This window comes from Zalophus californianus, chromosome 15, assembly GCF_009762305.2.
Source record: "Zalophus californianus isolate mZalCal1 chromosome 15, mZalCal1.pri.v2, whole genome shotgun sequence".
NCBI lineage: Eukaryota > Metazoa > Chordata > Mammalia > Carnivora > Otariidae > Zalophus > Zalophus californianus.
Genome location: NC_045609.1, coordinates 87,889,406 through 87,902,585, shown reverse-complemented (window position 1 = coordinate 87,902,585; position 13,180 = coordinate 87,889,406). Strand labels below are relative to the sequence as shown.

General features: G+C 53.0%; 1 protein-coding gene across 1 annotated transcript in view; it reads right to left on the bottom strand.

Annotated features, from left to right (window-relative positions):
- Window positions 1-13,180, bottom strand: part of LRRC27 (leucine rich repeat containing 27) — a 44,447-nt gene that overhangs the window by 21,266 nt on the left and 10,001 nt on the right. Inside the window, 4 exon segments of the mRNA XM_027596948.1 lie at window positions 2,261-2,357; window positions 4,951-5,097; window positions 6,080-6,449; window positions 8,764-8,916. Of these exon segments, the coding sequence (XP_027452749.1) occupies window positions 2,261-2,357; window positions 4,951-5,097; window positions 6,080-6,449; window positions 8,764-8,916 (767 nt within the window).

The window sequence follows — 13,180 nt, the reverse complement described above, 5'->3', positions numbered from 1 at the left end:
TCACCCACCTTGGGCTGGCTGCCCGCACGTGCGGCAATGCTCCACTCAGGAGCCCACAGCCAAACTCCATCCTGACACCAGGAGTGGAGGGTGGCGCAGGCCCCCCAGGCAGAGGGCTCGGTCCCTCAGGGCCAGGCTGCCCCCTACGCTGCTGGCTGACCGGCAACCAAGCAGGGCTCCCACCACCCCGTGGGGTCGATGACTCGCCAGAGTGGCTCACGGAACTCAGAGACACAGCTGCTCACACGCACTGACTCAACACAGAGGCTGTGACTCAGGAACAGCTTCCGGAAGAGCCGCACAGGACGAGGTGCTGGGCAGGCTGCAGAGCCACACACCCTCTCTGGTGACCAGCCACGTGGCGAGGCTACATAGGGCCCACCCTGCATCCCTAGTCCGCATAAACTCAGCTGTGCTCCCCGGGGCTCATTGTGAATAACAAGACACGCCACCACCCCAGGTCCCACGGGGTTTTACAGCCGTGTGGGGATAAGGGACAAACGTATTTCTCATTAGGCCATGGCATGCTCTCATAGACCAGCGTGAGTCTCGTTGGCTCTCTCGACCTGGGCTGTTTTAACTCGTAAGGATTTCTTCCAGACACTGGAGCCAGTAGGTAGCACGCCAACTCATCTCCCCGCGGCCAGAGGGGTAACCTGAAATTGGGATACAGTTTACTTAGAGCCACCCCATCTCCTGGCATTTAAATTGTTTCCAGTTTTTTGCTATAATAAAGCTCTGAAGGCATTCTTAAGAATGTCTACCTGTGCAAGTCTTGTTCCTAAAGTGGCGAAACACGGATTTTGAATGTTTACATGACAGAGGGGACACAGGACGCACACCATGAAGACACGGGGCACAGAACACGTGGCCCACGACACAGGGGGCAGAGGACAGCCCACCCCCAGCGAGGGGTCAAGGTAGGGCGGGGAGTACGGTCTCCTCCCAAGCCACTGTGGCTTTGCTGCTGCTCTAACAGTTTGCAGAGAACACAAGGGGTTTGGGTCCAGAACGTGTGTGAGAGAACCAACTGCTCTCCTGTCTCCTTCGTAAGAAGCTCAGGTGAGGGAATGAGCCAACGGATTCCATGGGAAAGGCACAGTCCCTGCCCCGCCTGGCACTCTGAGGACCTGGGGTCCCAACCACACTGGCTTCCAAAATGTGTGTGTCCTCCCATAATTCTGCACATGGATAAAAAGGCTCCACTGTCTTTTTTTTTTTTTTTTAGGGTAACAAACCATTGCTTTGTTTAAATGGACAAAGGCAACATGGGCACCGTGAGGTGGCCAGATCATTCCATTCCTGACAGGAAGGTGCCAGTGGGTCCCCCTGCTGCAGACCAGAGCCCGCCTGGCGGACGGCAGGCACAAGTGTGCGGGAACGCCTCTGCAGGCCTCCCAGGGTCCCCCAGGAATGGCCCGGCCACCAAGGGGGAGCAGCATCGCAAACAGGGACCAAGGTGGATGGGCGCCATAACCCGGGTACGCCGCGCAGAAAGCAAGCACATCCCTTCCGTGGTTTCTCACCCCAGACGCGAAAGCTCAGCCCAGTCCTAGAAGCCACCCGACAACGTAACTGATCTGCACACTTGGAAGCGCACGGTGGGCGGACACACGACCAGGGGAGGCTGTCCTGGACGGCCCGGCGAATCCGGCCACCCTCCCGTGAACAGCAGGTCTGTGCTGGGGGGGAACGGGGGGGGTCGTGGACAAAGTGACTCCTCCGTGTGCCACAGCGGCCTCCTCACAGAGGGCAGCAGCACAGACGCAGGACGGCGGGACGGTGCTGGTGTGAGCAGGCACAGTCCCCTCCAGGACAGGCTCACAGGGGAGGGGAGCTGGCGTGCTCAGCAGGCAGGCCACCCTGGACGCCAGGGTTCAGACCCGTGGGGGGCTGGGGAGACACAGGGGAGACGCGTGGCACTCAGGGTGGAGTGTGCCCCACACGACCTGGGAGCTGGCATGCAGGAACACAGGGGATGGCCACGCAGCCCGCCGCCCTGGCCCCCAGGCTGAGACCATGGCCCAGGAGACCCAGAGAGACACCGTGGCACGCCTCAGCCTCGGGGTGGGGGCGCTTGTTTCGCCCCGGCCCTGCTGGCCGGAGACCCGACTCCTCGCACGGGAAGGACGCAGGCCCATCAGAGGGCCCGCAGAAGGTGGCTGGGCTGCTTGCTGTCTGGCCTCGGGCTTCGTCGGCTCAGTGGGGACCGCAGTGCCCCCAGCACTGGACAGTACGCCTCCCACTGGCCCCCTCATACCAGACTCCACCGCGGAGGCAGGGGCTTGCTTGGCGCCTCCTCCGCCATCCTCCTGGGCCGGGTTCGCTCCCTCCACTCCCGCAGCGCTCGTTCATCTCTGGGCGGGGGGACATGCAGCTCATTAGCGCCCCAAGCAGAGCCCCTTCCCAAGCCCCTTCCCGGCCCTCCCCACAGGCAGACGGGCACTGCTTGTCTGCTCCTGTCCCGCGGCTTCGTGCCAGGGGACCAGCAGGGGCACCAGGACCCTGCCCCAGAGAAGATGGCCGGGCTCTGGCTGTCGGTTCAGGCGTCAGAGGCCTTCAGAGGTCCCCAGGAGACGTGAGGGCATCCTTGACAAGTCAATGTCCTCTTAGCTGCTTGAGTTTCACTTTTAACAGTGAGCCTCCTCTGTCCCCCAAATCCCCTCCGCCGGGGCACCGCCATGCTCCCGGCACGGCCTGCCCTGCACCACGGTGACCTCCCCGCCCCTGCACCACAGTGACCTCCCTGCCCATGCACTATGACCTCCCCGCCCCTGCACCACGGTGACCTCCCCGCCCCTGCACCGTGACCTCCTTGCAACAGTATCCACTAGACTCACTGCCCGCAGCACAAGGTGAGGCTGCAACACCAGATGCTTGCGGAATTTCTGAACATAAAAACCCACCCCTGGCTCAGCTGTGGTTGCAGCTCTGGGGATGGGACGGGGTCCCAGCAAATCCTCACTGGCCCTGGGCTTCACCCTTGGCACACTCCGGAGTCCCCAGCCTTGCTCCCCTGCGAGACTGCTCCTGTGCCCTCCCCCGAGGCTGCTGCGCCCCTACCCCCAGCTGAGCCGGGCTCTCTGCTCCCCACCACTCAACACTCCAAATCCAGTGGTGACTCTGCACGACCTCACCCCTCGCTGCGCCTCCGGACACAGGGCTCCATCTGAGCGTGAAATGGGATGGAAAGGACCCACCCTTTGACAGGCACGGGGTGACATTCTGAGCTGGCTTGACGGGGGTCCACAGGCTGTGCTGAGTCCAAGCCACAGGACAGGACTCTGCACACGGTCACCAAGGAGGCCAAGGAACGTCATCTCGGCAGAGAAACTGAGAAGAGAGCGTTCTCCTGGCCTTGACATTCAAGAGCTTCCTCCCACGGAGGGGTGCGGCATCCTGGCCGCCCCGGAGCCGGCCATGCTGTGTCGGGGAGGCAGACTTCCTGCCCCTACATCCCGCTGTGGCCAGAGCTTCCCCAAGCACCAGCGCCCTGCGCACCCTCCGTGCACCGTCCCGATCGCGAGCTGGGCCGGGGGTGGGCACTGAGCAGGACTCACGCTGACACAGGGCAGAGATGCTTGTCTACGGGGTCCACACAGGCCGGTGCTGGGGCGGCCACTGTCAGGAAACGCCATCAAGAAAGGGGCCAAAGTGAGGGAGGAGGGGGACCCGCCTGCAGCAAGGAAAGGGCGCATCACAGTGAGAGGCGAGCCCAGGCGCGCCCCCCCCGGGGCAGCGTCAAGCCCGGGCCTTTGCCCCAGAAGGGTTCCATCACTAGCTCGGACGCTGATGTGCCCTGCGAAGCAACAGGACCTCCCGCCCTGGAGCCTGCACTCCAGCCAAGGGCCTCTTTGGGGGTCCTCGGGGGGATGGCCTGAGCTCAGGCTGCCTGGCACCTGTGGCCAGTGACCAGCGTGACCCTGCCAGGATGGCCAGGACTCCAGGTGCAAGCCCAGAGCACACCCCCAAGTGTCAGCCACACGTGGGATGCATCCCTGCCATGCGGATGACAGCCCAGGGCTGGGAACATTGTGAGCCCTGACAGTTCTGAGGGCCTGAGCTCTCCCTCCTTTCACAGAAGGGACCGGACCCCACTGCACAGCATGTCTGGTTTGGGGACGGGGAGCAGGTGCACTGGTGACACGTTGCGTTTGCCAGCAAGTCTGTCCCCATCAGGGTCCTGAGAGAAAATACACTCACACGGGATGATTTCAGGATGGAGGAGGGTTTATTCACATGGGCAGCGGCGGACAGCCCCCAGGGACAGAGCAGGAGCCCAGTGCTGGGGCAGGGGCTGCAGCCGCCCCAAGCCCCAGGAGGAGGGACCCAGGCTGACTCATAGGGAGGCATGGGGGGGATAAAGACTCTGCCCTCCCTCTCCCCCTCCTCTCCAACCTCCTGCTGGGGCCCCCCACTGGCCAGACCCAGTCAGAAGGAGAGGGGCACTGGGGTGCTGTGGATGCGGTCCATGCTGGACGGCCTCCCGGGGCCCAGAGCACAGTGGAGACGGGTAGTCGGCGGAGCTGGAGGACAGAGGCGGCCAGGAGGGCAGGCCCCAGCCAGGCTCCTGGGGGGCAGACCAAAGCCGCCGCATCCAGCAACACGGCCGAGGCGGGGCAAGAGTGAACCGTCTCTGTGCGTACATCTGTAGCCCGTACCTTTGCTTAGAAAAGACTTGTGAGCCAGGTGATTAGAAGGAGGGGAAGGGAGGGTTAAGGAAGAGTAAGAAATCAGAGAAAAAGAGGAAAGAAGGCAGGCGGGGTGGAGAGGACATGGAGCAATGACGGCCCAAGGCCTGTGCCCACACCTGCCCGAGACCAAGCCAGACAAAGAGCAAAAACCAACCCTTCCCCAGAAAAGTCACAGCCAGCAGGCCTGGCCCCAGATGCCCGTGCAAGCAGGGGCATCCGGTAAGGCCTTGACGCAGCCCTGCCGATGAGCACTCACCGTCTCCGCTGCTCCATCACCACCTGCTTCTCCCAGTGCTCCCAGATGGCCACAGCCCTGCTCTCCTGGGTCCTCCTGGCGGGGAGCCCCACGAGCTGCGATGGTGCCAGGGCAGGCAGGATGCTCCTGATGGAGGGCATCTTCCTTCTACAATCACAGCCCCTGTGATGCACACTCACCCTCAGATGGCCCACGCAAGAACACAACATGCAACGTGTACAAGCAGGGCCAATGGGGACAGACGGCACGACAGGAGTGCCCTCCCAGGGCCCCACAGCCCGGGGCTCCTGCTCCAAAGGCTGCAGGCTGGCTCCAAGTCCGAGACAACAGTGGCCTCACAGGGAGCTGGGGACAGGCCGGCGGGCACACAGCAGGACAAGCCCCCGTCCCTGTTCAGGAGGAGTCCCAACTGAGGGACGGCAGGGAGGGAGGGCTTTCTGCATGGCAGGCGTGGAACAGGCCGGGCGGAGAATGTCAATGCCGTGTCACAGCCAGGCACCTGTCTTCTGTGCCTCCGCTACTTCCAAGGTTATCATCCACTAATCAGACTTTACAGAATTTCTAAGCCTTGGAACCGGTGAAAGAACAGTATGATAAACCCCTGAACACCTTTCCCACGGTAAATGCAAGGTTTCCATCTGCTTCTCAGTACGGCCCGGCCCCTGGCCTCTCAGACTCACTCTTCCAAACAGCCCCTCCACGAAGCTGGACCCCCACCGATACCCTGGACACGTGTCCCTGCCATCCACAGAGCTGAGCTGTGTGGCGCCGGGAACCAGAGTAACCACGAGGCTTCTGTGCACCCCCAGGGGCCAATTCCTGTCCCCCTGGAATGGCTTCACCCCCCTGTGAACGTACGATCTGTATTCACAAGTATTCTCTTTGCATTGATGTCCACAGACACATGCGTGCACACACACACACACACACAGAGGGCTTGTTTTTCTCTTGCGTAATCTCCCCCCGAGGGGTCCATGCTCTGCGCAACCACAATCCTAAGCCAGGCTTAGCGTGCACTGCCCCATTAAAGCTATAGGCAGGCACAGCCTCATGTCTGAGAAGATAATTGCAAAATAATATTACGACTTTGGAAAGATCAAGGAAATACAGCATGGCTTCTAAATCTCACCTGAGCACATGTCTTGGGCTGGAATGTTCTTTCTCCTTCATGTTTAACGCTGCCCTGAGATTTGGAGGCAATTCCATCGCTAAGAGCTAGTTTTCAAGCACTTCTGCGTGTTCATGCTCAATGATCTCCTGCCTCAGCTTCCAGAAGCACTTGATTTCTTCCTCAGCCGGCCAGTCTTCTGAGGAATCCGTGGACTTTCTCAGTTCACTCAGGTCTAGCTTCTCAACAGGCTGGAAAAAGATTGCCTTTTCTTTTAACAACCCCTTTTGATCCTGGGAGTTAATGGCATCTTCATAGGCAGTTTCTTCCTCAGATAAATACAAGGGCTGTGGCAGCTCACTCAGATTCATCATTGGAACTGGTGAAATCACTAGTAGGATAAACTGTTGTTATAGTAGACTGGATTCCACACCAGCTCTCCAGAATCAAACCCCTTGACCAGCTCCCCCTGCAGAGAAGGCCTGGGGGGAAACAGGTTCTCTCTGCAGAGAAGGCCTGGGGGGGCGGGCAGGCTCCCTCTGCAGGGAAGGCCTGGGCATGGGGGGGGGCAGGGGGGTGCTATAGGCCTCTCTGCAGAGATGGTCTGGTGGGGGGAGGGCAGGCTCTCTCTGTAGAGAGGGCCTGGGGAGGGGGGCGGACATAGGCTCTCTCTACAGAGAAGGCCTGGTGGGGGGCAGGCTCCCTCTACAGAGAAGGTTGGGGGTGTGGATAGGCTCCCTCTGCAGAGAAGGCCTGGTGGGGGGCAGGTTCCCTCTGCAGAGAATGCCTGGGTGGGGGCAGGCTCCCTCTGCAGAGAAGGCCTGGTGGGGGGCAGGTTCCCTCTGCAGAGAAGGCCTGGTGGGGGGCAGGCTCCCTCTGCAGAGATAGCCTGGAGGGGGCAGGGACAGGCTCCCTCTGTCCCAAGGCCCTCACACTCCATATAAATCTATGCAAATAAACTTTTGTTTCCCCCCACCCTAGATCTTTTAATATCTTTATTTCTAATCAAGTTTTGGCCCATATGCCTCCTGTTTTTCTTTGGCAATACTTTTGATGACTTTAAACACTTGTATCTCTAGGTAAATTACCCGAAAGAAAATTGGCCAGGAATATTCTTGCCTTTAGGACTAGGCTCAAATGTCCCCTCATCAACAGACTAGCTCTGGACGAGTAACCCCCACCTCCTGCAGCACCACCCCCCACCCCCAGGACAGAATTAGGTCACAGGTCATGCTGACATAGACTCCTTCTTGGCTTTGGGTTTCTGAGTGATGGCACTGGATTCTGAACCATAATTAAGAGATGAAGCTAGTATACTCTTTGGGAAACATGGAGATTCATGATTCACAGTAACAGGTAGGCAGTAGACAGAACAGATGCGTGACTGACCACTGGTGCCGTCACATGCCCTTGGCCTTCACCATTTCAGAGCCTGCTGGCCTCAATTCCTGCCCCCAGTTGCATGTGTGTGCCTGGGCATTTCCTCTGGCATGTGAAGGCAGCCTGCAGGGCTGGAGAGCTGTGTGCCCACCCCAGGGGAAAAGCCCTCGACTCAACCAAGCGCTGCTGCCACGTCACGCACGCCCTACCCCCTCGCTGTGCTGGGAGTAACTCTGGGGCCTGAGTTCAGCAGTGGCCCTTGACAAATGTCACCTTGTAAATCCTGGTCCTGACCCGGTCAATGCGGGTGGCACCTGCGAGGCGAAGCGTGACCGCTGGAGGCCCAGTGGTGCTTCACCTGCTTCACCAGCACCCAGCAGGACCAAGCGCTGGCGTCCAGGGCGTACCTGCCCCTCTTCTCCCCTGCGCTGGCTTCCTCCTTTCCCCATCACCCCTGCTCAGCCCCAACGCTGCCGCCTGGGATCTCATTCCCCATCACTTACTGGCCCTTGACTCCTGAATCGGGAGCTGCTTCTGGGGGACACAAACTAAGACACTTGCGAATACAATCAGTGTTTCAAAGTGGGCGTTCTGGGGCCGTTTATTTGGATTTGGGAGAAAGATGATTTAAGCACAGCAGCACATTCTAATCACTTTGGAGGCCCCTTACGTTTACTGAGGTAGACTTAATTATTTACACGCTTCGATTAGACCACGTATATAACTATCGTGGCTGTTTCCAATACAGGTATTTTATTAATTCTAGAAGTTATATTTTAAGTAGTAAAAATTTAGATATTCTGAAGTAAATTTTTGGAATACTTACTTTTTTGTGAGCATTCAATTACAATTCTCTTTTATCTCCACTTTGTCTAAGTGTGACTAGGTGCTCACTCAGGAGCATGTGGGAATGCCTGGCTGGATGGTCCGTGCGTTGAAAACATGGGATCAAGTGTTTAGTGAGCACCCACCAAAACAGGAAAAAGTAGTGGTCTGAAGGACCAGGTCATTCCTGAAACAGGTGCCTGATGGCGGCTTGGTGGTGAGAACGGTTTCATTTGATTTATCCCAGTGAATTTCTACCAAAATCCACACTAGACAGGCTCTATGCTGGGCACTGAGAATGCAAACCAATGGGCACAGAACCAGGAAAGGGTATAGAGCTCTGACGGGTGGACAAAGACACCTGGACACGGTGTGAGTCCAGCAGAGGACGTGCGAGGCCTTGTGACGTCACTAAGGAGGAGACAGCCTCCCCGGTCCTGGCTGTAAAAATCACTAACTTCAGTTTTAATGCAGTTTGTTGTAGTAATTGTCCCACAAACCTCAAGAAGTTAAATCTTGGGGGGCAGAGTGCTGGGCAGCTTAGATCTGCAGGAAGGCCAGGAGAGAGCCCAGTCCCTTCTGCACCACGAGCGGAGCGGGGAGCTCCAGAGGGCAGTGTCTCGGGTTCAGCGCTTTCAGTGAGGTCACATTCCCTGCGCGAGAGAGGAAAAACCCAGAACTACACACACTGTTCCGTGGAATCAAATGAATCAAACAAAGAGAGAATACTGTTTGCGCATTAAAGAAAAAAAAAAGACCTTTTTGAGAATTTTGGGTAAATGATAGGACAGATGTCTGAGATTTGCTTTGAAAAAAGCCTGCAGGGAAGGCAGATTGCACAGATTAAGACCAGGCTAGTTACAAAAGTAAATAAATAATATAAAACGAATAGAAGCAGCAATAACAGCCCTCTGGCAAAAATCTGAGAATTTTTTTAAAAAATTTAAAAATAAAAGAATACAAAGTTGCTATATTATCTAACACGCTTCTTGACAATGACAAAAAAAAAAAAAAAAACAAAACCCTAAAAGGCATGTAAAGAAAAGGAACCTGTGACCCATACTCAGGAAATAAGCAGTCACTAGAATCTATCCTTGAGTTGGCTCAGATATCAGAGCAAGCAGACAACAACTTCAAAGCAGTCACAAATATGTTCAAAGGAATGCAGAAAACCATGTTTAAATAATTAAAGACAAACACGGTAAAATGACTCAACAAGTATAGAATGTCAACAAAAACAGAAATTATAAGAAGGAACCAAATAGCAGTTCTAGAGTTGAAGTTACAAAGTCCGGGATGAAAAATGCACCAGAGGGACCCAACAGCAGATACATACGAGACGGCAGAAGAGACAAGTGACGGTCTGCTGGCCGGAGCGAAGAACGATGAAATCAGGAGTCTGCAGAGGCCTGTGGAACAGCAGCACGTACGCTGACCCGCGGGAGTGCAGCGAGAGCCCCAGAGAACGAGGGGGCGAGCAGAGCGCTACGTGAGGACACCGTGCAAACATGCCCGGCTTGGCGGCAGACATCAGTGTAACTTCCCGGACGTTCACAACCAAGTAAGATAAGCCAAAGGCAATCACACTTAGAAACATCAAAACCACTGAAAGACAAAGAAAAGGATCTTGAAAACAGCACGAGAGAAACAAGGCGATGACATACAATGGGGACAGCGAGAGCAGCTTCCAGCCAAAACAGTGGAGGCCGGACGACAGGGAACATGTTCAGAGGGCCAAAAAGTCCTGTGGATCAAGTGCCCTGATCTACCCAAACTGTCCTGCAGAAACACAGATGAAATGAAGATATTCCCATCTGATGCAGGAAGAGTGGTCACCTGAACTGGACTGCAGCAATTACTAAAATGAATTCGTAACTGAAAACCTTCCCCACCACACACGCAACCTCAGGACCAGCTGACAACCACTGCACTAAATGAATGAGTTTAATGGTAAAAGACAGAATCTGTGAATTCCAAGACAAGTTAACAGGAAGTAATGCAAACTGGAACAAAGAGAAAAGTGCATGGGAAAAGAATAGCTCATTTGAGGCACATGGGACAGAATCAAAATCCCAACATCATGTGACTGGAGGCCCAGGAGGAGAGGAGAACAAGAAAGAAGCCAGACCTACAGAAATAACATCGACAGCCAGGGATTTTCCAAATCTGACTAAAGACATCAATAAACAGATTCCAGAAGCTCATGAAGCCCCCAAAAAAGTAAATACAAAGAAAGCTACACCCAGGCACATCACAGGTGAACTGCTGAAAATTGAACATGAAGAGAGGAATTTTCAGCAGCCAGACAAAAGAGATACATCCCTTTTAAAAGAAAAGCAGTGAGACTGACAGCTGACTTTTCAACAGAGGTTAGAAGCCAGAAGACAATAAAGACATTTTTTTTAAAAAGATTTTATTTATTTAATTGACAGAGAGAGACACAGCAAGAGAGGGAACACAAGCAGGGGGAGTGGGAGAGGGAGAGGCAGGTTTCCTGCTGAGCAGAGAGCCTGATGCGGGGCTCAATCCCAGGACCCTGGGATCATGACCTGAGCCGAAGGCAGACACCCAACGACTGAGCCACCCAGGTGCCGTAATAAAGACATTTTTAAATGAAATCTGAGTTCCTATACTCAGCCAAATATTCTTCAAAAATGATGGAACAGTAAATATGCTTTTTTAGAAAATCAAACTTGGGAATAATTCATTACCAAAAAACTAAATGACAACACAAAGAGAGATCTTCAAGCCAAGATGGTCATCCCAGATGGAAGCAGGGAACTTCAAAAAACGAAGGGTAAAGATGTAAGAAAATATAAATAAATACTGACAAAATAAATAAATGTATCTGCTGGATTTATAGCAAGACATAAAAGCAAAATCTATGAAAACAATAGCGCAGAGGTAGGGAGGAGGCAATGGGAAGAGCACTCACTTCTGCAGAGAGTCATCAGTCAAGGACATGCATGGGGTGTCTAGAGAACCACTAAGTAACGCTACACATGGTACAGTGAGGGGATTCTGCTAGTTTGCAGAAACTGGGCAAGACAGAAATGAAAAGCAGGCAGAAACTAGAGGGGGAACAACAGCTTCAAGAAGAGAAAGACACAAAGCGCGTAGTATCTGTATGGCTTTCTGCACCGCACAGGGCAGCTGTAACAGACAGAAACCACACGGTTGTAGTGACTTGCAGTGCCAGAGGACAGCCTACAGAGCTACCAGAGCAGCTAAAAAGTGAAGGGGTGGACTCCAGAAAGAAGAGGGCTGCAGAGTGGAGCCTTCTGTCTCCGTGCACATGTTCTGTGTGCAAATCCGTGGCACAGTCCTGAACCTCCCACGCATTGGACAGGCTGTGAGCAGCATGGCCATAGCTACTGCCCACCGCCAGAGTTCCGAGTCTATCTCAGTCCTTTCAACTTAACTACCTATTTTTAAAAAACCAACACTCTAAAGAGGACTGTAACAGAATCCAGAATCTCTACAATGTATCTATCACAATGTCCTAGATATAATCCAAAAAATTATTAAAGGAAAAATATGTTTATATCAAATGGAAAAATAACTCTCAGTAGAAAAATAGGAACTATTAAAATATGAAAATTCTAAAACTGAAAACACAGTATCTGAAAAAAAATTACTAGGCAATGCTCACAGCCAATCGGAGATGATAGGAAAGACTCATAAACTTGAAGATGTTTATCTATCTTCTCTGAAGAGCAGAAAAATGACCTTTAAGATGTACAGAAGGTCAGTGATCTGTGGGACAATAACAAAAGTTCCAACAAATAGGTAAAAAAAGAAAAGAGGAGCAGAAAAATATTTGAAGGCTTAATGACCAAAATATATCCCAAATTTGGCAAGAGATGTGAATTTAAAAATTGAATAAATTCAACAAACTCCAAGGAGGGTAAATACAAAGAAAGCCACAGCTAGGTACCTCCTAGTCAAACTGTTGAAAAGCAAAGGTACAGAGAAATCTTGAAAGTAACCAGAGCCAATGAACATAGTTCATAAAGAAGAACAAAGAATGAATGATCTCTGACACCTGGGGTCAGTGGAACTTCTTTAAAGTCCTAGATGAAAAAAATCCAACCCATATTTCTAGATCAGCAATATCCCTTAAGAATTAAGGCAAAATAGGGGCGCCTGGGTGGCTCAGTCGGTCGGGCAGCCGACTCCTGGTTTCAGCTCAGATCATGACCTTGGGCTCCCTGCTCAGTAGAGAGTCTGCTTGTCTCCCTCTCCTCTGCCCCCCCGCTCGTTTGTGCAAATGCACATGCATGCTTTCTCTCTGTCCCTTATTAAGTAAATAAATCTTTAAAAAAATAAAAACAAAAATTAAAAAGGCAGAGATTGTCTGACCAGATAAAAAGTGAACCCAAATAGATCCTACAATACTAGCAATATATTGTAAATACAGACAGGTTGGAAGTAAAAGAATGAAAAACATATACCATGCAAAGAGTAAGCAGAAGAAGGCTGGAGTGGCCACACTAATACATAACGAATGGCCAATAAGCATGTGACAGAGTTCTATCACTGGCCATCAGAGAAACGCACGTAAAAACCACAATGCAGTACCACTACACACACCAGAGTAACAAAAATAACAATATAAAAATCCCAAATTTCTATTCAACCAATAACACAAGATCAAAATACATAAAGCAAAAGCTGACAGATCTAAAATGAAAGGCAGACAAATGCACATAGTTCAAGACTTTAACACAGTCCTTCAGGCACTGACAAAATAAACAGACAAAAAAGGATGTAGATGATCTGAACGCGCTATGATTAAGGAACTTGACCTATTAACTCAATGCACAGAACATCACATCAAGTAACAACTTGGGTATACACAAGCTTCTCTAGTGCACCAGGTGATGTTTACCAGACAGAATGTATCCTGGGCCAGAG